This window comes from Salminus brasiliensis, chromosome 22 (genome assembly GCF_030463535.1).
Source record: "Salminus brasiliensis chromosome 22, fSalBra1.hap2, whole genome shotgun sequence".
NCBI classification, from domain to species: Eukaryota; Metazoa; Chordata; class Actinopteri; order Characiformes; family Bryconidae; genus Salminus; species Salminus brasiliensis.
This window is the reverse complement of record NC_132899.1, coordinates 12,884,821-12,911,044: the sequence shown is the minus strand read 5'-3', so window position 1 is coordinate 12,911,044 and position 26,224 is coordinate 12,884,821. Positions and strand designations below refer to the sequence as shown.

General features: G+C 40.5%; 1 protein-coding gene across 2 annotated transcripts in view; it reads right to left on the bottom strand.

Annotated features, from left to right (window-relative positions):
- Positions 1 to 26,224, bottom strand: part of kif19 (kinesin family member 19) — a 46,792-nt gene that overhangs the window by 14,956 nt on the left and 5,612 nt on the right. For both annotated transcript variants that reach the window (XM_072667636.1, XM_072667637.1), the window contains exons 3-5: positions 2,160 to 2,270; positions 1,675 to 1,762; positions 749 to 885 (exon numbers count right to left, since the gene is read on the bottom strand). In XM_072667636.1, coding sequence (XP_072523737.1) covers positions 749 to 885; positions 1,675 to 1,762; positions 2,160 to 2,270 — 336 coding nt within the window. The remainder of the gene's footprint in view (positions 1 to 748; positions 886 to 1,674; positions 1,763 to 2,159; positions 2,271 to 26,224) is intronic.

Sequence of the window (26,224 nt, the reverse complement as noted above, 5' to 3'; positions counted from 1 at the left end):
CTATCTGGCCAAATGTTTGTGGACACCCCTCTTTTAATGAATGCATTCATCTACTTTTAGTTGCACCCATTACTGCGAATACACACACACAGCTTGTCTAGTACCTGTACAAAAGTACCGCCAATAGAATAAAATAGCACTCTCTGGAGCACATAATCATAAACCTACTGGCACCATGCCTAGTGCTAGGTCTGGGCTAAAGGGGTATAAAACCCCTCACCACTGAGCTGTGGAGCAGTGGAACTGTATTCTCTGAAATGATGGTGCTCCATCTAATAGTTTTGGGATGAGCAGGAAGGCTAGGGATGAAGTGGGGTGGTGATCATCCAACAACCTGACCTTGCTAAAGCTCTTGTTGAATGCAATCAAATCCTCACAGCAATTCTCCTCCCAAATCTAGTAGAAAGCCTCCTTTTTGAGCAGTAGAGACAGTTACTTCAACAAAGGCAGGATAAACCCTGTGTCCATTTGGTCCATACCTATTAAATGCTTTAGTAGTTAACAGTTACAGTTCATCCAATGTTCTATTTTCTATAGTTTAGTTTTTGTGTTAAATGTATGGGTGTGTGTGTAGTATGTATGGGTTCTAAGATTAATATTTTAGATACTATAAGAAATTGATCTTCACAATAATCTTTAAAAATATTAAATGGTATTATTCTATTATCCTTTAAAGCTAAGATTTACATTCACATACATGAGAGACATTAGTGTAAATGAGACAGGATGTTCTGAACGGTCATCTTACCTCCAGGTAAGACATGGAGACACTGTACTGCATGTCATCACTGGTCTCCTCAATAGCTTTGAACAGGTCATTTAGAGTGCGTACATAGATGCCAGGCTCCTTGTCAGTTCCCAGCATAGTATAAGTCTTCCCACAACCTAAGCAGACCCACGTGCACACACACACACACACAAATTGGATAATGTGATACCTTGTCGTACTGGATTATGTTATCATAGAATTATGTTACGTGGACACACTGTGACTGCTTCAGGCACATTAAGACACATTAACTAATAGCGCTGTATGGCTGTACGACATAGAGAGAGCCTCTGTTTGTGTAGATAACAAAGGCTCATTGCATTCTAAGAACAGTAAGAGGCTTGCAATGTTTGTCCTGTTGCTAAATCCTGGGCTTTTTATAGACGCCTCTTAGACAGAAAGGGTGCCATTAGGTTCTTACAGATGAGAGCAGATTAAAACGAAGTGTAAACAGGTCTTGTGCTCTGCATCACTGGAAATCCACAGATGTCTTCACCCAGTTATATGCAGCCTATACAGCTGCTTTATTGTAGGTCTGTTGTATGTGTGTCAAAGTGTGTCATCTCAGGTCACTATCTAATCTAAAGGCCAAGATCACAATGGTTCCGGTAATTTTGGAATAATTTCTGGGTCAGTCTTTTTAAACCCATTTAATTCAGTGAAACTGCTAAAATAACTTAAATTATTTTATTATAAATTATTATATATAACTCAAACATAATTAATTAAATAATTAAATAATTAATTGAAACAAAACATTAAAAGCTTCTGTTTCTTAAGAATCTGGCACACTTTTTGACACTCTATTACACCTTACATTATTACCACATTAAAAAAGAAAACAGACAGACAGACAGGTCACTTGCATATGCAGGTACACAATGAGTAATTGGTGACACACCCACCTGTGGGTCCGTAGGCAAAAACAGTGGCATTGTATCCCGATATGAGGCCCTCAATCAAGCCTTTAGTTGTGGCTCTGTACACTTCATCCTGTTCCAAACACACATTATATTTGTGTAAGAGTCTCTGCATGTCTACATGGAGCTCTTGTACATACATACAGATTTAACCTGGCTGAAAAAAATGCTCACATGCACCAAGTCCACCCAAAATGTGAGCTAAATGAACACATTGCACACTGCCAGTGTCTGCTATCAATCACACTCACAATTCAAGTATAACTGTTTACTGGGTCAATATGCCTTTTCAAATTCTTAAATGAGAGGAGAAAAGAGCTGCATATATAAATAACAGGAAATGGCACGGAAGGAAAGTCAGATTTATGCAACATTAACGAAGACACAGTCAAGTAATAAATTGTTCAATTTCTTGTCTTGGGCAAAAACTGGCCAATTCTGATGGTGCATGCCTACTATCTATCACCTACTTGTGTGGCTGTGTAGTCAAAGGCCACATCAAACATGTATGTTTTCTCCCTTGAACGGTGGGCTCGCAGGATGTCGTCCGGATCTTCCAGAGGGTCCATCAGCACCACCATCTAAAGCAGACAGAGAGAGAGAGAGAGAGAGAGAGAGAGGGTGAGAGAGATGTCACTTACTAATCATTAGGGAAACTAAAGGCAGGGGAGATCAGAAAGTGGAGGAATAAAAAGACTCCTTTTTCAAAGAGTTCACAACCAGCCAAGCTATTCAAATAAAGAGCCATTTATTACAGCCTCTCTTCCTGCTCTACACCAGCTATTTTCTCTCATATCTCACATAGAAACCATGTGTTTGATTGTGGAGTGCAAGAATAAATACTGCACTTTTGCACTTATGCTTTCAGCCTGTTTCAGCCTAAAAAAAGCTAACCCTACCTTGCATGATGTTCATCTGGACCGGCTTTACTGAAAGCATTAGTATATCCATTTAAACTGACCGATTCTGCCCTCTTATGCACTGTGTTAACAGTTACAGTGATCTCTTTTCATTAGCTGACCAGACCTTTTCAGCCATGCAGAGCAGTGCTACACAGCTTTTGAATAAAAAGCATTAATAGCACTTGGAGCAGAACGTCAAAATGGTGGCATGTTTTGCAGAAACACTCTGCTCTGATAAACTCAAAGATATCACTCTTTCGTGTATCTTATGAAAATTCCATTGAACGCCAGAACCAGAATTTACTTCTAGCTCAGCCAGTCTCAATTAGTCTCAACGAGTTCTACCCAATCGGGGCCTTTTTAAAGCTCAATTTCTCATAATTGGGCAGCTGCAGGCGAGAGGGATTCTATGATCAGATATGGGCACAAAGCTGAAATCTCACTGTCAAGAGCTCCACTTGTGCCGGAGAGCTCAGAGACCCAGCACTGCCTGTTGCTGCCCAACGCACCCCCACTCGTTTGATGACCCCTCCGAAACACAAGCTGCTCTCTTTGAAGCCTCTTGTTTGATATGCACAAGCCTAAATCTGACTTTTAAAAGAGCACAATTACAGCGGCAAACAAAGTAAACACACTGACACAATCTGCAAACAGAGGACAGCGGAAGAACTGAAAGGAAAGACTGAAGAGAGAAGATGGAGGATCTTAACATGAGTTGACGTGACCTGGTTTAAACATCCTTGATGTTATTTTATTTGATAAATGGGGAAAACATGGAGTGGCCGTCAGTGGCAGCCGATGTCAGCAAGAAAACAAATGAATCAGAACCAGTTCTGTAACAAATCTAGTCTGAAATAGCACACATTCACACTGTGTGAGTAGTTAGCTGTTGGTTTCTCCCTGTCTCTTCCTAAGTGAAACACCTCAATTTAAAACAGCATTTTAAAGTGTAGTAGTTTTTTAATGGAAAGCTTCAGAAAGCATAGCAGTATGGATATTTCATTATCAGTTCTGTAGTGTTAATACCTGGAAGTCGTGCCATAGAAAAATTAACATAGAAATTTGGTTAAAAGTACAAATTCTGGGCCCCCAGTGGCTCAGCAGCCTTATGCGCTGCTACTATGGCCCGGGGTTCGCAAATTTGAATCCCAAGCCATGGCACTTTGCAATCAGAGTCTGAGAGCGCACAATAGCTGTGCTCTCTCCGGATTGGTAGATAGTGCTCTCTCCACTCATTGCTCTCAAAGTGATGTTGAAGCACAGGCGTCTGTTAGCTGGTGCAAGGGAGCTGGGGACCCGTCACTTTCCGCCTGGCGACGTTGCATTGGCAGCGGTTCAAAAAGCGGTTCATGCAAAATTTGCATGTATCAGAGGTGGCATGTTAAGTGCATACCCTCCTAGTCTCAGAAACATTGCTAGTGCTATAGGGGAGCTACGAACTGGTGGGTTAGTGGGTTAAGCAGTCATTGCGAATACCCTATAACTAGGTCTCCCCCAGCGCATGATGCTACCAGCAGTGGGATGGTGAAGACTAGCACATGCTTTCTCAAAATCATAATAAGTGCTCTCACATCTCTTCCACACAGAACATAAGCACTTTCATGATAATTGGACCAGCTGCCGCTCTAACCCTAGTCCAGGAGAAATCTAGGACTAAACTTGGTTCTCCAAACTAGTTTACAAGATATTCCCAACTACCTTCTTCAGAATGAGGGATTTCTTGCTACTTCTTAGAGCATCATTGTTTTATCTTACAATAGTTCATAGTAAAACAATGACAAGACAGAAGAAAAATCTCTGTGCTTTGGAAAAAAAACAAGGCAAAGCTCAGAGCACCTGTTGATAATGACCTTTAATCATCGTCTTCTAGGAACTGACTGCTAATTCTGTTGTTGTCTTGATTCCCTTTAGACATCTGCACATTGTTTAGCCTGTTAGAAAAGTTGTGTTAGTAGCCAAGTGTTCATTTCTGATATAATCTCCAAGACAGGTTTCAGTAGTCTAAGAGGCTGCTCTTCCAAAACGGCTGAGCAGTAGCACACACTGTATGACCTCAACATAATGTTATGAAGCTTAAAGACTGTCTGGATTTAACAGTTATTTCAGCATGTTGGTTGTTTGTACTGTATGCATGCATGTGCAACAGCTGCTTGTATACACACTCATCAAACTCACACACAGTAAAGCTGTATTTTGTGTTCACAGCATTGTATGTGTGTTCTCTGAGTCAACTGGAAAATCAACAGCTGTGTGTTTTTGTACTGTACGTGTGAGTAGGTGTCCTGTCTATCAGTCTGTGGGGTTCATTAAGGGCTCCTGCTGCTGTCCTGCTCTGTGCCATATGGTGCATGTGTTTCTTAAGTTACCCAGCACACCCTTACACAGAGACAGCTGCACATTGGCTGCTTGGGCACTGCTCATTTTCTTAAGTCCTCTGCCCTTTCCTTTACTACAACGCCAACACACCTGCAGAGATAAAGGGCAAACTCACACTGTGTTACTGATCCTCTTCCCTTCAGTTTCATTGCAAATACGGACCAAAATAAATGCTACTGTACACTGGTAGGTTATTGTCCAGTTAAACTGCATGTTAACTATGTAGAGCATCTGTGTCTGGGTAGGTAGTGGGATGACTGAACACACATAAAGCATACACACACACGCGCAAGTACCATAAAACTGTTTCTGTAAGCCTACTGTAGACATTTGTCTGCAATATCCCCTTTTAATGGCCCTATTGGAGCCCATGCAGCTCTATCAAGCTGTACTGTCTAATAAAACCTTAATGTACCAGTTAATGTACCAGGAACCTGAGCACAACCGTCATCATGATCTCCAGGTGATGTTTTATAGTTGCTTCACAAGATACAGCAGTGAAAACAGGTAGGCCATGTACTGCAGTACAGTAAAACAGACAGGTGTAGTACATAGCCTACCCTGCATGCAAAAAAAAACAAAATCCAGCAGAAGTACAACTACAGCTTAAGAGTTTAACCCTGATAGAAAATACTACACATAATATCAATATAAACATAATATCAATACCATAATTACAGCTACACCTACAGCCAGCAAGAACCAAATGCAAATGGCTGAGGTTCTAGCCATTGTGAAATATGTATATTAACCCTAGTGTAACAAAATCCTGTATATCTCTAAAATATGGATTTATATATATGTATTGTTCTGAACCATTTTCATTTCGACTAATCTTTTAGAAAATGTTCACTCCAAAAAAACAGAACAGCTGGTATTTTTAGATGGTGTTCTGATGTTCTGATAATGATAATATAAACAATAGCATTTTCAGTTTTTAAAGATGAAGAAAAGGTCATGCTCAATGCCATGTTCGTCGACCCACTGATCCCCAACTCCAGCTTAGCATCACACCTTCTGACCAAGTCAATCCAGTTTAATTTTTATAGCACATTTCAAAGAAAACAAGGGTCAGGCAAAGCTCTTACCTGACTGAAGTTTGAACAAATTCAAATAAATGTGAAGTCTTTGAGCCTTGTTTTGTTTTCCTTTGGGCAACCTGTTTGTAGTTTTATAGGGGGTGTATGACAATATATTGATAGATCGACGTATCATGATATTGTGTTTCGCAGTACTGTATTGATTCTCAGAAACAAAGTATCAATTTCTAATTAATAGTTTACATTCAAAGACTGATGGTTGTTTTTAAACCTCAACCACTGCATAGCGGTGTTGTACTGTAAATTTAAAAAGTTTCTCATATTATATGCATTTATTTGTGTGTTTTTATACTATGATAGTTGTCTTAAAAAGTGCCTTGCTTAAAGTATTGTAATATATCGCAGTACATTGAATCGTAACCCCTGTGTCATGATACGCATCATATCGCCAGGTTATTGAAAATACACAGCCATAGTTCTTAGTGTCCTTAGTTCTCGTTCTAGTCCTAACCTGTTCAAGGTAATTCTCCTTTTTGCCTACTGTAGTCTAGTCCATTTCCCTTTCCTTCTGGGAATAAACTAGAAATCTAACACTTGAGTCCTGTCTAATCTTTCTATTCAGCAGCAAGAAAAAAACTTTAACACTTTCTTTCATCTATACACATTCTACTACATCCATCCTAGATGAAGAGGACCACTGATGAGCTGGTAACAAAGATCAGTCAGTCAGGGATTTCCTTTGCCACCATACAAACATAGAATGAGAGAAAGAGAGGAAAATCTGTATGGAGGAGGCCCGAATACAGGTTGAGGGTCACTGGGGGAAGCAGTCTCTGGTTTCCATCTGTATAGAAGCGAGAGGACATTCAGCAGGTCAGACAGAACTGAACGTTCCTCTGACTAATTCATGCCTTCATGAAGATGCAAAGTGAGATGGTTGGTGAAAGTATGAGTATGTATCAAAACAAAACCCATGAACCCACACACACTCATTTTCCTCCTGCTGTTTATTGTCAAGGATCTGTCCCCCACCTCGCATGTCATATGCCAGACCTATGTCTTCCCTTCTAGATAAGGTTTCAGAAAGAACACTCACAAAAATCTAACAGCCCATGTGTGAATCCAGACCAGGGTGCTAAAATTAAAAGCGGCACGCGGTCATAAAATATTAAGGAACATCAGCGAGTAGCCCGGGTCCGCACAACAGCCTGGCGACGTGTGGACATGAAATCAATTAGCGATATGGTGTTATTTAAATGAGCGCAAATGAAGGCACGATCGGCAAGGGCGTCAGTCCAAGTCCCCAGGGCAGATAAAGTTACTAATTAACAGCCATGGTGGGATTAGAGGGGAGTGGAGGGCATTTTTGGACTCTGTCCAGCTGATTAAAACATCAGATCCATCATAAAGAAGGTGCGGAGGTGGTGTGACTCCTGCCAAAGAGGCTGCCAAGACAAGCTACGCTATCAGGTTGGCATTTCCAGCACAGCCTGGTCAGTTGGTGCTGCAGCTCCGATGTCTGTACATGTGAATGCACAGGCACACACTCCTAAACACACTTCCAAACAAAAAACTACAACATATTATATTTGAAATAATAACTTAGATACACAGATTTAAACATCAGACGCTGTCAGTCATTTCCCAGACAGTAATTTAGCCTACACTAGAGGAAAAAAGATTTCTAAATAGGGGTGAGCATTCTAAACATATGGAGGATATCGTCAGTGCCATTTCATTACAAACTGTTACAATTAGTCTGGTTCGATTGAAGTGATGAAATGTAGCACATTTTCAATACAAATCACTGTTCCAGTAAGGGACAATATTTAAATAGTAGTTTTCATGAATCTGACCCTACTGATAGTCAGCAATCACGTGTATTATGATAAATATCATGAATCAAAAAAATATCTTTAAAAATGTTGTGATACAATATTTTCACCATATCGCCCACCCCTAGTTCTATATAGTAGTGATTGATTTATTGAACAATAGTTGTGCTATATAGAACAATTTTACAGGTGTAAAAGGTTTTCCTTGTAAATAAAGAACCATTTAACCAGGATAGGATAGGTTCTTCGAGTTGCCATGATTTCATATATAAAAACTGCCATTACCCCTAACTTTTTAAGTGGTTGTAGTCTTGCATTTTTCTTTCAGTGGAGAATCTCCAATCAGAATTCTGTGTGATCTAGGAATAGGCTAAATCCATGCCTGGCATTGAATTCTAAGAGACATTTTTAGATGTTTTACTTAAAACTTTAATTATAAAAATTATTTACTGTAATTAGCTGTTTACATTCATTTTACAGCTTCTACAGCTCTATTATTTACTTCAGACACATCTAAAATGTACTTTTTTTATATTCTCAGTTACGTATTAATTATTTTAAACCTGGGAAGTTGCACAGGGATAACAGTTTAAAAATCTAGGCTTGTCTGAAGTCAAGTGGGGTTTTATAAAAGATTTTATTCCAAACTGTTAAACACGTTGGTGCGCTCACAGACCCACAAACACACACATTTGGGTTCTGAGCCCAACAGAAGTAGACACTTCTGTTTTTTCTAAAGAAAAATAAGATATAGTAACAGAAACACAACAACAGGCCAGGTGTAAACAAGCAGACGTGTGAATAGGAGCAGACACAAAAACAGCCATTACGTTAACCTGCCCCTGAGTGTACAGCATCCAGGGAACAGCACACACCAGAGACTCCCTTCCAGGGATTACGGCTGGTCTGATTATTATGCACTCACACAACCTTCATTACAGGTGGAGGAGGGGAGCAGATCTGTGAGCTCACAATGACTCAGTTCAATTCTGATTCTTTAGAACAGGATTCAGTGTATCATGAGGTTTCAAAACCATGAAATCCAAACATTTTAGATGTGATTATTTTGGTTGAATTTTCAGAATTATCAGAACAGTGGGGTCCAAACATCTGAGATCACATTGAAAGACTTTGAAAGACTCTCAATGCGTCTTTCAATGCGGTGTAAAAATCCCATGAAGAACGGACCAATAGAAATGCTCCAAAATGGCTGAAGTAGTAAAATCGTTTTACATTAACCTCCATTAAAACAATATGGAGATGTGTTTTCCCCTTCTCCTGCAAAGGTGAGAAGATGTTTGGAGATGTTTGTGTGACAGCACCAATAGTAACTTGTGAGATTCCACGTTAACACCTTTGTACTAAAAGGACATTTTTTTCAGTCTTATCTCTTCCAATCAAGCTCATGTTCGGACCAATCTCAGGTGGACCTAACCTGCTCATCAGAGGCTTTTACAGAAACCGGTGGAGTCCACACAGCTTAAGTGCAAGCTGTCATTAAAGCCTAAGGGGAATTGTTACACTCCGTTGGAGCAGATGATGCTTCCACAGTGATCGTGTTATTTTAAGGTGTTGTTTTTGCAAAGGCCAACACTGCAGAAATTTCCCACTTTTGTTATCCAGGGAAGAGTGTGCTGCTCTGTGGGGCTGCAATTGTCTCCAGCACTTCAGTGGTGAACTTGTGATGTAACACGGGTTACATGATACAAGCTTGATGGGGAACTAAAAACCCACAGCAACAAATGTGCTGGAATCAGCTTGACGCACAGACCAGCTATATGAGAGCTGAGCTTAGCTGCCTTCCCTAACAGAGCTCCAGTGTCTCTCCACCTCGGAACAACTCACTGAGAGACAAACACAGGGAAAGAAACAGCCTTCTCTGTCTTTTTGGGAGAAGTGTATTCATCTGCACTCCCTGTATTGCAAAGTGTGAAGCACAGAGTGTGTAAGTGGGTGTTTTTTCAGCTGACTTGTTCCTGACTGACTGTGTGTGTCTCCATCTCATGCTGTTTTGTGCTTTTTCAAGCTAAAGGCATGCCAGGATTGCGTCGCTGTGCTTCTGCGAGAGTCTGCGAGTGGGTGCTACACCAGCTGACTTGTTGATGACTGTGTGTGTGCGTGCACCCGACTGTTATGTGCAATTCTGCACTTTCTGTAGCTAAAGATGTCTGAATGTGCACCAAGAATGTGCATGTTTACATTAGAGCTGCATGATTTATAATGCAATGCAAGTTTTTGTGAAAATTACTCTGTTAAGAACGATAACAGATCAATTTATGCTACATATATGCAGTCTGGTGGCAAAGTAGAGCTGTGCTTGGTAGTAGAGGAGACACAGACTACAGATCAAGTACCAAACAAACTTCAACCATGATCATAATTCTCAGTCCCAGAGCTTTGTGTATAACATGTGAGGAAGTAATGAGTACTGTCACAGCTAGGCCTGTGAGAGTTTGATTGAAAACAGCTATCACTGAAACTGCAGCAGCTTTCCGTGGCATAGTGGGAGATCTCAAACACATACAGAGAATCTCAAACACTGTTGTCTCTTCATTAAAAAAGAAAATCCAGCATAACCCAAAACAGATCTGGAAAACGGCCAATATCAAAACCCAAAAACTGTTTAATAATGACTTCAGAAAAATATTGTGTTGTTGAGAGAGCAGCACATCACCTAAAGACTCTGCTAGTCATGGGAATACAGGTCGCCACGTAAACTACGCCTCCTAATCACGACTTTCCCAAGGCCAGTGTCCACAGAAGTGGAGCTCAAACTCATTCTGCAACAAAGCAAAATCTTAAGAAGCAAACAGAGAGATCAGAGAGGCCAAAAGTTAATGCTAATCAACTGACTTGCTATAATCTTGCTAACAGTACATTGCACTGAGAGAGCACAAGGAGAGGACAGCAACACTATTTGGTGAGACCTGAGAAAAATTACAGTGTTTTTTTGTTGCAGCATAAAAACTATGCTATAATATGTGACATTGGTGAGCTGGTATAATAAACCAGCCAATAAAAGCTGAGCTTACCGTTCTTTTTTCATAAGCACTCAGTGTGTTTCGTTCTGGGGTAAAAAAAACAGGGTTGTATTTAGGGCTGTAATACCTTGTCCAAACATTATTTTACGAAAACCAAAGTCTCATATTTACTATTTCTAAATTAAATAACAAAGTACTTCGAAAAGCATTATATGGCACCTTTGGCAGAACACTAACACCAGTGTTGTTTTCCTTACAAGGAATGTATAATTAGACCTGTTTATTTAAATGATTTCAGAATGACAAAGATTTTGATAGTTATTAAAATCTGGCACAAGTAAATTCGGTTTTTGTACGTCAAAATATTAGTTATTGTGTATCATGAAAATGTCATGTATAGATGTGTTCAAATTTTCTTCAATGTGTTTTCTAGCTAAAGAAAGCATGCGTGTGTATTTAAACACATTTGTCTATTTTCATGTACAGCAGCGCGTGTGTGTGAGAGATACCGTATTCCCACCTCTTAATGGGTTGCCCCTAACGAAATGGTTGTCATGGCCACAGAGCGACAGGCAGGCTCACACACATACACACACTCACACACAACGCCTGCTATCAGTCTGTCAGGGCCCAGACTATGGGGGGATAGGAGCTGTAGTCCATGCCTAAAGAAGAGAGACGAGACGGGGCAATAACTCACAGCTACACACACACACATTCTGGTGGCTGTAATTCACTCTCTCATTCGTATAGACGCTACGAGCAGTATTTCACTGGAAGACGTCCCATGCTTGTGTGAAGGGTAAGAGGTAAAGACACACTCATCAGCAACAACAAAGACCAGAAGAGCAAGGGGGAGAAAATGACGAGCTCATTCTTCTCATCTGTCCCTTTTTCAGTGTCTGTTTTCTTCATGGCACAAAATCGTTCAAAAGTAAAAGAAGCTAAAAGAGACTAAATTTGTTCTAAATTGGTTCAATAAAAGGCTTAGTTTCAGCACTGTAATGTATTTCCTAGCATGACTAGAGGAGGGGGGGAGGCACAGGTATGTGTTACAATAAAAAAGGTCCAATAAAGGCTACAGGATACAGTAATGTTAATATTCATGATCTGTTTATTAGCATAAACACAAAAAGTTAAAGGTTATTTTTAGTTAAACTGGTAATTGTCGTGGTTAGAGTGTAGGCCTGTTCTAAAACTATTTGTAAATAGTGAATAAAACTGAACAATAAATCAAATTGTGTAGGGGTGCTTTATTTGAATAATATTCAAATAATTCAGTGAGAAATAAAACATAAAATTTCACTGAAATGCCCATCCCTAGTGTAAAATACATTGTTCTGGTGTTATCTCACAACTGCAGTTGGCAGTGATTGGCAGCTTTGCATTTCCTGTTCTCAAACATCACACATGAGTCTGATGTCTGCTCAGACTGGAGTCTGCTAATAATTTAACTGCGTTACCATTTGTGTTTCAACCAGTGAACCAGTTCACTCCTTTAATAATGTCTATCTTATCAGTTCCAGATGCTTTTCTCTCATGTCAAACATTCTATCAACAAACTGTTGGAATTTATTTATTTAACTGGAAACATTTAACTATGTTGGCTCCTGGAGACTGAGATCAGAGAGGGCAGATGGGAGAACAGGGTTAGAAGTGTTTTGTTTAACAAAATCATAACTCTATATATCTTTATTATTCCCTTTTCCACCATCTATAACTAACTTTAATGGCAAATTTGAACACCATACATATTCATGGTTAAATAAAAAAAATAGAAGAAAACAATAAATAAAGGCCTATTCTAAACTAAAAATACCCAATGGTGATATACCTTTGACATTGCAGTTTAGTAGAAGTCTAGGTTTAATGCATGTCCAGGACTCCTGTTCTATGAGATTCGTCAGTTTGAGTTTAAGAAGTGTGACAGAAATGTCCCTGATGGAGAACGTGCTGCGCAGTGCTTGATCAGGTAGATTGCAGGTGCTCTCCAGAGCTCTGCAATCAGATTGCACAGACATGGCTGATGCACCAGACTGCAGAAAAACAAAAGAGCCAAACAAAACGGAAACAAAAAAGGCCCCACAAGCTCAGGGACTTGGAAAAGGCCATGACCTTTGAGCGGCCCTTTCAGAGCAGATAACTGAGCTTTGAGAAGGTGAAACCTATCAGATGGGATGGCCACTCCTTCGTTGCACTATTCTCCAGGGACTTCGTGTCCTCTTTCAGAGGTTCTGAGTGGCTCTAGTCTTCCACAGCTGCTTACCTGATACCCAGTCCCTAGCTGCACTGCGCTGCCACTGTGTGTTCTCTCTGTTTTTTACGTAACCCTTCTGCTGCTTGAGCTACACAATGCTACACCTCCTGAGTGAGGAAGAAAGGTGGCCACACTGCAGAGGATCATGTCGGCTTATAGCCTTGCACTTATGGAATATCAGACATGATCTCAAAGGTAAAAGAATACAATTGAATGGGGTTGGATGATGACTATGAAACACTGGAAGCAGGATGGGAGATTAGCAGACATCACTTTTTATTTACAACACCACAAACAAACTCAAAACTAAAAAAAAAGAGAGAAAGAGAGAGAGAGAAAGAGAGAGAACATCCCTCTCCCCTTCACCTCCATCTCTTTGGCTCAGGATTGAACGCAAGGCACAGTTTGTTGGCCACACTGTGGAACCGGAGACGAGGCTCACAGGCCAGCTTACCACTTAGAGGTGTGGGAGCAACCATCACAGCCTGACTCTCTGGTCTCAAGGCCCCACTTGGGGGCATGGCACAGGCTTCCTGCTTGCACATCTCAAGGCCCTGCTGGTCACTTTGTGGGCATAAAGCTGGGTTCCCACTTGCAGGTCTCAAGGCCCTGCTCTTTATTCGGGGGCATTGTACCAGCTTTCTGTTCCTGTGACAATCATTTCAGAGAACACAGTTCCACTGCTCAATGATGAGAGTACCATGCCTGGCCTTGATACCAATAGGGTCATAATTATCTGCTTCAGAGAGTCCTATTCTATTGGCAATACTTCTCTACATGGACTAAACAAGCTGAGTGTGTGCATTTGCACATCTGTGTCAGCAGTGGTGCAACTTAAAGTAGCTAAATGCAATTATTAGAAGGGGTGTCCACAAATATTTGGACGTATATTGTGTAGTGTATTACTAGGCAGAAAATGACATTACCAGCTGATGCGTAAACTTCCTAAACTAATATTTTTAAAAACAAAGATCTCACCATTTAAAGAACACAGCCAGTCTAATAAGATCATGATGTTTATGTTAGTTAAACACAGCCTTAGTTACTGATTACGTGCTGGTCTGTGAACAGCATTATAGGAGTGAAGCTATAAAAGCAATCCACCTTGCTTCTCTGATATCTGCAATTCCACAGGTCAGTGCACTGCGTTGTCTAGGGGAGGCTAACTCCTAAATGCTGAACAGGTCCTGACATGCCTGCCTCCAGTGTACACAGCTCGCCAATGGTCGGAGGAAGAAGACAAAATGAACCGTGTGGGTAATCAGTTTATTAAGCTAATTGTCTCTGCCAAACTGGAAATCTGTCAAGACAGCAATGTACATAGACTGGACGTACTGATGTAAAACGTTAATGAGGAAATCTTTGAGATAATGGCAGCACACTGACTATTTATCCATCAGTTTCTGTCACACAGACAGAAACACAACTGCTTGGATTTGCGTCATATTAGCCCTAAAGGAGGCTGATTTGTTGACGTCTTTGCAGCTGAGGTGATAAGCACCAGGCAGCGAGGTCAGAGGTAACTGTGAGGTCATGACATAAAGGTCAGCATTGCTCAACTGACTAGGACAATGGCCGATTACTGAGACAATAACAAACATGCCGTCTCCCACTGTCTGGGCCGGTTTAAGAGCGTTGTGTCCACCTGCTTTTAGCACACAGTGTGGTAAAGAGGAAGGCATGGAAAACTGTCCCCATCTGGCTTCTAGCAGATTAAGCAAATATTCATAGAGTAGAAATGAAAAGACCATCCAGATCAAATACAGAGTAACATAGGCCCATTGTGCACTATGCTATAACAGCAGCCTTTTTGTGTTTATTACATGTCACACAGTAAGAGATACAGAACTGGAAATCTTGGTCAACTCTACAAATTAGGTATTCGCACAGGTGCTGAAGTCAGATCATATGATGATGATTTTTTGCATATATTTCTATGATGCAAGGAAATGATTGCATTCACTCCGTGTATTAGTCTTCCCTGAAAAAAACATGTGTCTGATTGCCAAGAAGGAAAGCTGGAAGCTGCTCATGGTAGGCGAATTGAGGACAACATGGAATGGCCATTCTCCAACGTGAGCTTGAGGTCAGTAGGCTAATTAGGTTGTCCATTGCGTGGCAAATAAACAGGTCAGTCTCTATATGTGATCTGAAGATTGGACTAATGTGTCTAAGCAAGGAATAAATTGTTAGCAATAAGGTTTAACTTTATCATCTCACTCTTTTTCTCTCTACGTGCGTGTGTGTGTGTGTGTGTTATAGTAGTGGTGACAGGGCAAGCTTCCGAACCAAAATATAGTACACTTCTAGAACTGTTGTAGTTGCAAAGGCAGTAGATCGCCCAACGTGGAACTCAACACTTATCACAATTAGCAAAATTATTATCTTGTTGAAAACTGTACATGTGAACCCACCTTTAGGACAAAGAAACAAAAGTTCTTTTCACAAAAGATTCCTGGAGCAGGGCTGGCAGAGAAACACTCCCTGAATAGGTGAAAAAAATTGAAGGAAACACATGCTTTCTGAAGTGGGGCTTTGAGGTATTCTTCTAAACAATTGTAGGAAGGTAGTTTGGGGTTGAACTTCTCAAGACCACAAAAGGATGGATGAGAGTTTGATATCGGATCGTTGCTGCCACATGGATCTGGTTCAGCGACCTCAGCAAGGGAGCCATTGAGGAGCCATTGATTGAACCTTTGGAAATTATAGGCCAGGTAAGCAAAGTTCTGGGTGCTTTGTAGAGAAACAGAACATGCAGAAAGACCACCCATAAGGAAGCTGCAGAGTTCAATCAGAAATCAGCAAAGATTGACTCTTGTTAAAAGATGTAAAAGATGACTCGTTTTCAGAGATATACTCTTGTTGTTGGAGTTGTGGAGTGAAAATCTAAAGGATCCGGAAGAGGATGGAAGGTTTGCTGTGATCGTTTAAATATACTCCTCTTAAACATTTGCTGTCCCAATAATACGAGCATACCATGAATATGTTGTTCTCTGTCTGCTATAATATATTTTTTCCAAAATAAAAAAATGCTGGCAACTATTACAGATCACAGTTGTGTCTTCTTGCTGTTGAGCTCCATCTTCAAGTTGTTTAGTAGAACACTCTGGATGATGCTGTGAAATCAACTATTTAAAATGCACAGGAGCAAACCCACCTAGGCAGAACCCCTCTAAAGGGCATCTTGGGTGATGGGTGGAAATACCATTTCTGTGTGGTCCACACAGTCATCTAACAGCCCTAGCTTTCAGTCGAAAAACAAAGTCAGCAGTGGTGTTCATGCATCTGCACATCTGACATTTTCCTTTTATTCACACAGTTATGAACTAAATATAGAAATCCAGGCCTTCCTTATTACAGTTTGAACAATATGATCTGCTATAACCTTTAAATCTAATGAATTATTATAAAAACGTTCCCATATATCAGGTTCTCATGCAAAACAACAGGGATGCCCTGATTTAGAGACTACAGGCCACTATCTGAATGTTACATGTACAAATCTGTCAATGGCAATGCTGATAGATAAACATGTATACATAAAAAAACATTAATTAAATAAGGATTTGAAATATTAATCAAATTGTTTTGCATTAGTGGCATTGTTAAAAAGATGTGCAGTGTCTGGTGCTGATTCTTTTTAAAGAAATGAGCTACTGCTATTTACATGATGAAATGAGTTTTTTTAGGGTAATAAAAGTGGCCCTGCACCAAACTAGTTTTTAGAGTGTACCACTGGAAGAAACTATGAACAACCCAAGAGATATAGACCAGAATACATATCATAATACAGGAGGCTAGAGGTCATTATTGCACTGAAAAGTTAATCATAAATAATTAGCTAAATAATTAATAATGAAATGTGACTGAAACTGAAATGAAAGCAATACAAAAGAAACAAAACAAATGATCTAATTTTGTAATTGTTTAGAGAAAGGCTACTTTAAAGAGCAGAACAACAGTTTTATACTGCTTGCACCATGTAGACTAGCTGTGCATGGCTGAAAACTATAATCTGTAGTATTTAGGGTTGTGATGTCTTTGTCTAAAACCTTGATCTGCAATACTTCATGTAGCTCATCTAAAACATAATCCATAACTGAACAAGTAAGAACTTTCAAACTTGCTCTTTCATTCTGTCTCACCAGGTCAGAATGACTTAATACAGAATCCTGCACCTGTTAATAGAACTGAAGCTCTGAAATCTTTCATTCATCTTTCCCTTCACTTGCCCTCAAAAGGTGAGAAGATGGACAGACTTTTTGTTCTGGTGTAGAAGAAATGTAAGCTATAAAAAGCATTGTTCTTAATGAGCTCTGTAAATAAATAGCTGCAGTGATACGCGCATATGAAATCATCACACACACATGCATACGCATGCCCTATTATAATAAGTATCATCATCAATATGAAGCTTCCTGTGAAGTCTGCAGGGAGCTTATTAAGTAGGCATCATCTTGCCTTTGCACTCGCTCTTACTGAACAAGAGCCGAAGTGTGAGACAAATACAAAGCAAGATAGTAGAAAGCTCAGTCTCTGAGGCACTTGGTCTACGGCAAGAGAAAAGCTGGGCAGACGTCCAAAGTACAAAGGAATACTTTGCTGTTTTTCAACAAAATATCTATCTGCAGTAACTGAAGCCTGCGCTCGATTACCAAAGAGAATAATAATGACACCACATCCTCTATTTAGAAAAGAACAGAGAACCTGCTGAGTCAATATCCACTTTTATTAGAAACCAACGGGCAGTTGAAGAGTGTTTTTCACTTCTACACCACTACCATGAAGACAGATTGTGCCCTTATGGAAAGCTATAAACATGCATTTCTGGACAAGATTGTGGAGCACCTTAATCATTTATCATCTGTTATTTTAGGGTAAAATTACTACATAATGCCACTTTAAAGCCGCAAATTAATATTTGTCACTCCTGGCTTCATCAGAGAATGTAATTCGCACTTTGAGCCATCACTAAACAACTTTTTCACTTTTCTGGATGAGCTAAGAGACAAAGAATTATACAATATAATACACAATATATTGTTTCAGCATCGTTATCACAACGTGCACATGCACAATATTCATGTCACAGGACGTGTAATGCCTTGTGCATTACAAGTCAAATGACATTTTCATCTTTTTTGCTGCTGCATACAAAAGGAAAATTCATACTATTTTCATTTTCCACAACAACTCTACCAATATTGTTTATTTTCTTCCAATATTGGATGTTAATATCATGACGTTAGATCACTGACTTCTTGTGAACATTCCTGTATTTTTTAAAATCAAAATATATGTTGCAGAAAAAACTAATTTAATTAAATGTATTTATTAAATGGCCTATACAGAACCATCATCATGATGGTGAAAGAAGCATGTGGACTGACATTGTAAGATTTTACACAAATATAACTGGTTACACAGCATTATGCTGTTCTCGTGAGCATTATCCTGCCCGCTTTACCAAAGTTACATACACTCAGGAGTGTGCCAAAACTGGAGTAGCAACAATAGAGATGCTATTCTCCCAAATTCATCAACATGATCTGTTATCAGCTGTTATTTTAAGGTGAATAACTTAGATTTAACTGTCTGTGGTTGATAAACTGTATTTGAATACTGCTTTTATCCAGACCTGTGTGACTGCATCTCTCGTAATGGTTGATGTCACGTCTTGGTTGGGGGACTCTCTGTAGTATCAGTGTGAAAGGAGATCCTACTGGGAGCATGATAACAGCAAAGAGCTTAGTATAAAGGCTCTCAACCCATAGCAAGATGAAAAACTGCCTCTCTTACCCAGACAGCTTTGAATGACAGCGTGAAGTGCACTTGGGCAAGATAAGACTACGGCCACACAGGGAGGCTAATGCCAGCTAAGAGCCTTGCTTTTAACACTGCTCCCTTCTTTGCAGTTCACCCTAATGGAGCTCATGCTAATACAAACAGCTGACAGAGATGTAAACAGTGTGCACTAGTATTATACAGTCATGTGGGGAAAAAATGGAAAGAAATTAGGACAGCTTGTGTCTCTGTTAACATATTAAAACATATGGACATTTGATCTTCATGTTACCAATACTGAGGGATGGAGGTAATAGAATTAAACACATACACCTGAAGAAATTATATATTGTTTTTAATAATTGAATTATTTCAAATGTAATGTCTTGTGAGGAAAAAGTAAGAAACCCCCACATTTACTACTGCCTACATGCCTCATATTAGAAACAGGTTAGAGAGACTAAATCAGGCAGATTTTCTTTATATTGTCTAAAAACGTCATGATGAATTGACCAATAGAAATGACCTAAAATACCAAGGTTTTTGCTTGACAGTAGCTATTTTGTGAGCTCACAAAAACAATACATTTAAAAATGGGCTGTGTTTAAAGCGTAGTTTTCATATACAGACTGTATAGGAGTTTAAAATGTTTACATACAGCGTTAAACTCAAAGTTCATAAAGTTGAAGAAAAAGAGTTTTTCTCTAATGCTGGTTTAATACTGGTGCTGATCTACTTTAAAGAGGACACAGGAAACTCATTTCAGAGGTCTAAACCATGTTGTTGGATTAACTATTAACCTGTCCAGCATACATTAGTGCGCAATTTCAAATCCAGAGACAAAAACATGCTCCAGCTCCACAATGGACACGTGGTCAGCAGTGGAAAACTTCATTTGGCCGTAGTTGCTAATGTAAACACAGAGGCATGCTGTTGATGTGAATCTGAGTTATGTAACTCATATTAGAGGGGGCTGCCCGTGTGGCCCTTTTGTTTGTGCTCACCGTGGTCTCCGCTGGGCATCTTGTGCCCTCTCTGTGTCTCTTAATGTGCCCCATTCGCTCACTCCTTTAATCTCTCTCTATCTCTCTCTCTCTCTCTCAATCTCTCTCTCTTCCTCTTTAGTTGAGCAGGAGGTGGCCAGACGGGGACTTGTGTAACAGGTATTAATTAGCCACACAGAGAGAACAGGCTGATCCATGCTGTATTACACTAGACATTCACCAGGCCATGCCGCAATTACACAAACAAATAAACACACGCACATTATACAAATAGTACATATCAAATAATATCAAAAATAAAAACTATACAACTCGAAGGAAATTGACGATGTTCCCGTGAGCCAGACTCTACCATTGTAATTTTATCTCTTCCTTCTGTCAAACTCTACTCGTTCTGCTAGGTGTGAACACTTGTTAGTGTAATAAAATCAGCCTGGCTGTGTATCCCTAGTTACACCATGGAGCCATCATTAAATGTCTCATCTGACAACAATGACTGCTGCGCTACAGAAAACCTAACCTTCACTGAGTTCATGTTGATGCCTTTTTACACATCTCTCCGGATAACAGTAATAATAAATGCAGTAAAAGCAGTATAATAATGAATAATGAATTATGGCTCTGTGTTCTGAAATATTTCCAATATTTCATTAAGAATGGGGTATGAGTTGAACACTGAAAGTTGCAGCAAGCAAACATGGAAAAACCCAGCCTGCAGAAAACACAACGGATAAACAGACAAAAAGAGAAAACATTGAGCAAATAAATGAATAAACAAATGGAATGGCCGACCAAACTAATAAGTGGACGTCTGAATGTGCAAGTGAACGAACAGACGGTTAAACGGATAAACGGTTGACAGCTAGCTTCTCACTAGCTTTGAGTTAACCGTTAGCAGCACTCACTATTTATGCTGCCTTCCATTTACCCCGGAAGTCAGAGCTAGGAATGGCGTCATTGACCACGTTCCAGTTAAACATTCATTGTTGACACCATTTCAAAACATTTTCTTTATGTTTATCACACCTGGTTTGACAATTCCTCACCAGTTTTTATACGTAAATCTAACCAAAATATGTCCCACTTTCTATGTCCCAGGTCAGCAGTGTTAGCTATACCAGTGTAAAACACAGCATTATATGGTATTTCGCGCTTTCAAGCATCATGGAAACACGTCCACAGACAGACGTTGGACAGTCCTGAGTGTACGCCTGATTTAATGAGACACAAATTGATTGATGTACTGATAAGCTGTATAATACTCCTGTTTTTATTACTGCTGTTGTGAGGTGCGGCCGTCTTGGATTTTGAACTCTGGGTTGGTGGGGCACTCCAACTTGTGGAGGTGTTTCAATTGAAATTTCCTACTTGAAACTTCTGAACTTCTTGAAAAATCTGACATCCCAATTCCAATGGAATACAGCATTAGCTTTCGCTCACCAGATTTACTGACTTGACCAAAGTCACCAACTACAACTAACCCGTCAAATATGCATCATACCTACATCACAGAAAGGGTCACTCGCAAGGAGGAGTGGAGGACGAGTAGTGTCACTATCAACTGGAAAGCTCTCGCCTTGGGCTTGGTTAGCCAACTTTGCAATGTAAAATGTAAAATGAGAAATTTGAACATACCCAAAAACAGCAGTGTCACCTTCATTTTTGTTGTTAGCTGTTAGCCTTTAGCTTGGTAACTAGCAAGCTTGCATTAGCATTCTCATTAAAGATGGAGACATTCACATTTTAAGCATGTTAAAGTAGTTTGCTGCTCTGACTTACAAATTGCTCCTATTAACACATTTCTAGGCATTTTCTGCTGCTGAAGTCGACAACTTGGCTCACTTGATCCCTTGTCCTTCTGAGCACTCCTTAGGAGAAGGAAAAGACCTTAATATAGCGTCAGGGTTTCCTCAGAGGGCAAATGGAGAGGTTAAGTGGATGAAGGCGTGTTGTATGTGTTTCTGGTCTAGTTTTTCATATGGCATATGTATTTAAGAGCCTGATTAAGCTAATTAGAAAGGAGATTATTTATTAAGGTCCCATATTAACATTTTTTATTCATAACAATACAAAATTATTTTCATATTTGGTAAAACTGCAGATAATGATAAAAAATGAAACCTGTTCAGGGCAGCCCTGAAATGCCAAATGAGAGAATAAGAACACTCAGCCATGAATGTCCAGATTAAGCATGCAACGCTGGAGTGCTCTGAGCCCATCAAAAGGGTGCTGAGGAGGGCTCAAATGCCGGGAGATACCTGCCCCCTACTTCAGCTGTTGCGGCTTACCCACGGAGTCCACCTCATCTGATTACAAGTGGGAGAGAGGGAGAGGTAAAGTAAGGGTTGGAGGGAAGCATGTGTGAGGACGAGTTTTGCAATCCACTTTAGAGAACCCCCACGTGCCATTCTGCAGCTTGTTTTAGGGTCAGTCAGTCTATTAATGTTACTATATTAACCTGGCTGCCATCTCCTGAGCATCGTGCAGTTGCTGGCACGCTTTTAGTGTCAGGACTCCAACAGGGCACGGGGTGCTATATTTATATTCTTTACTTTCTGTGGTTCCTCTGAACTCATTACAACTCCTAGATACCACCTGCATTCTGAGCACTCCGTGCCCGCCAGAAAGCTACTCAAGCCTTCAGCTATTTCAAATAATAACAGCTATATTAAATCAATTTGGCACCAATTTTTCTTGACATGAGGGCAGACGCTGCCCAGGATAATGGTAAGAATCCAGGTTCCGAGCTAAAAGGCTCTGGAAAAGTACTGGTAAATAATAACAACAAACGAGAGGAGAGTTCTGCAGTGAGGGACATTTACAGAGCAGTACGGGGAAACTAAGTTCAGTCAAACCATAAAAACACAATGCAACCTATAAATGCACTTGGTGCAACTGTCAGCGTTTCCCTGGCCTGGAGCGAGGTTAAATCATGCCTGCTGAAAGCCGTTTTTGTTTGCAGTGCTATTCCTTGCTCCAGCTCTGGGTCTATTCAAACACTGGACCTATAAAAGTCACCACACACTATTTGGTCAGACTCTTCTTTTGGCCCCTGCTGGCCCAATTTGTGACAGGGAGTTATTACCTGCCCGAAACATGCCAAGCCATAACAGCACAGCTATTGGAGCCTGAAGACAGTGAACAGATTAAGGAGAAAGAAGAGGGCTTTCAAAGCGTCCAGCCATAATTAGATTGGAAATGAACTTCTTTGATCTGGCTGAAGAGATGACCTTCCGGATGCAGTGGCGACACACCAGCCAGCAGGGGGCCCTTTCTTCTCCGGCCCTCTGACTATTGTGTGCCTCAAGGTGAAAGCAATTTGAATCTGCTCCCAGGAACAGAAAGGCGACAGAAACCGAATACAGAAGACTCAGCAAGGCCGCTTTGTTGTCCACAAAGGAGGGAATTTGCCACGTTATCAGGTAAAGATCGCGTTGAGTCCACATGAATGCAGCCCTTTGTCTTTCTGGCCAAGATCCTCATGCCATTGCTGTATAAACCCCCAACCCCCCCACTCTCTCTCTCTCCCTACTACATCTACTCCTCACTCACTCAATATCTCTCATTCCTTTCTTTCTCAGTCCGAAGTTTGTACAATGACTTCTTGTGCTGGTGGACACAGGGAATGTGATTCTGTGATTTCCAGACTTTTAGAAAGCTTTTTGCTGACATTTCCCAGAGATGGCCTCAAAAGATTTGATTGGCAGAACATTAGACAGTATTTCAATGTTGGGACAAATACAACTACAACATAGCCCAGTCAGGTGCTTTAAACTGTCATATGGAACAGAGAGTGTTTGAGTGATGTTTAGTACACTTCTCTTTTTACAGAATAGTCTCTCTCTCTCTCTCTCTCTCTCCCTCTCTCTCTGTCCATCAACACTGATGCCACCTCACGAGAGGAGGAAGAAAGAAAACAAACAATGGCTCTGACCTTGTCTGTAGATCACCATGACGACAAGGCCTCCCTATAAACCATTCCCCCCTCTGTGTGTGTTCGTCTGAGTGTGTGTGTGTGTGAGTGAGAAACAGACGAGGGGGTGTACAGTACTCCAGTTAACAGTCTACAAAAACAACAACATACAATAAAGGTTCTATGCTGTCACTGTGGTGGTACCCAGCTAGTCACTCTGGTGGTCCCTCGAGAGTACGTCTTCAGTACCTTTAGATGAGGAATATTATTGCATTATAGTTCTTTGCAGTTGTATTTTTGTTGTCGCTTTAACTCCATACACCCTGTCTGGACAGAATGCAGACCTGTCTGGACTATACATTCAGTTTTTCTATTTGAAAAAGGTACATGTATGCACTTTTCTCCTGGGAAATTTGGGGACCTTCAAGGTACAGATTTATCTACCCTTGAGAGTATTTATACATCATTTGTACCTATGTGAATGCTCAGTCACAACATCTTTGAGTATGAACAACTCCTGAATTCGCTTGATAAGATAACAGAGTCTGCTACTGGGCTCCAAGGGGCTCCAATACCTTGTGAGTTTTATGCTGCCTTGTCTACCCTGTACCATATTAACCCCAGTCCACCCCTGAAACCATCTTACATGTGAATGCAAGTGTCTCTTTTTTTCCTCTGCCAATTACCCAACTCACTCATTAGTGCTCTCCCCCAGTCGCATGTAATGGCTCCCGACACTGGTGAGGGTGAGGACTGACACTGCCACCTCCCAACACATGCACAACCAACCACCGCCTCTTTTTGAAGCAACAGGCTCGGAGGAAAGGGCTGGGTACCCAGCTCTGATGCACTGGCTACCAGATGTCCATGTCGGTCAGCATCCCACAGAAGTGATGTGGGGTGACCTCCAGCTGGGAATGGCAGACAGCATAATTTGGGAATCATACCATCAGTTCTCGGGTCTCCCATTGAAGGGAGTGTTATGCTCTCAGCAATGTTCTGCTGGGAAACTCATTTCAATCAATTCATATGGACGTCAATTGGACAAGTGCTATCTATGTAAACATTGTTGTGGAGCAGGTAGACCCACCTCTGGTGATAGCATTCACCGATGGCAGTGGCCTCTTTCATCAGCATAATGTGCGTGTGTTTTGTGGAAAACGGCAAAGAGGTCGAGATGTTAATTTCCTCAGATCGCTGTCTGATTGGACACCTGCAGAATGTGTCGAAATGAGAAGCCCAGTTTGTGGCAGCTCCACTTCCTAACTTACAGGACATAAAGGATGCTGCTGATGTCCCAGTGCCAAATACGACACTCCATCTTTAGAGGTCGTATAGAGTCCATGCCTCTGTGGTTCAAAGCTGTTTTGGCAACATCTGGAGGACCCCATTTTTAAGCAAGCGGTAAAGTGTTTCTATTAAAATGGTCTAATAATGTGTGTACAAGCCAGGTATAACTAATAAACAGGTAAGATAAAAACACAACTCCAACTGATAAACACTTCCACCAGATTCTAAACATGACATTCACAAAAATTAATCTACATTTTTGAGTACATTCAAAAGAAAAATATATGTGGTTGTTACAAAAGGTTGTGTGGAACAGCATGTGTGTGTCATGTTTACCATATACTACAGGTAAGCTCTATATGTGGCATTTAATCTGGAAGTCTCTTTTTGTTTCTATAGAACTCTGACAGCCTTAAGTGACCATTTCTATTTGTCTCTAAATATAGCTTCTTTAGGCAAGATGACAACCTCATCTCAGCTTACTCACCAAGGCCAGCAGGCTATGACCCCACACTCAGACACATGCACGCACACTCTCTCAAGAACCAAACCTTGCCTGTGTGACATTATACATTGATGATGCATATCAATGAGGGAACTCAGCACCTTGCCTGTGTACACCACCTCTGCTTTTCCTTTCCATAAGCATACGCTTATGTCAGCAGGTATAAGGCCTGAATTTCTAGTCTGATGCAATTATAAAGACTAAATGATGAAAGCTAAAGTGTGAGCAGCATGATATGAAAAGCTTAGACATGACATCATCCCGCTGGGGAATAATATGGGACAGCCTTAAGAGACTTATATAAGAGATCTTATATACTCTGCCATAAGGCAGGTCCAAGCTAAATAGATCATAATTCTCATAAAATAAAGGTGCTTCAAGCGTATCTGAGCAATTCCACAGAAGAACCACCTCTGGATTCATAAAGAGCCATGCAACTCCTGATGCACATGTTCATAAGTAGAGATAGCACAATTCCACTGCCTTTTCCAATACGATACCGATATCAAAACATTGGGAAACTGAATCCCCACTTCAACAGTGTGCAGTATTTTACTACTTAAAACCCTACTAACCCACAGGAAGCTCACCCACAGCTAACATCACATCATTGTGTGTGTTCTATTTCCAGCCAGATTTGTTACAGGA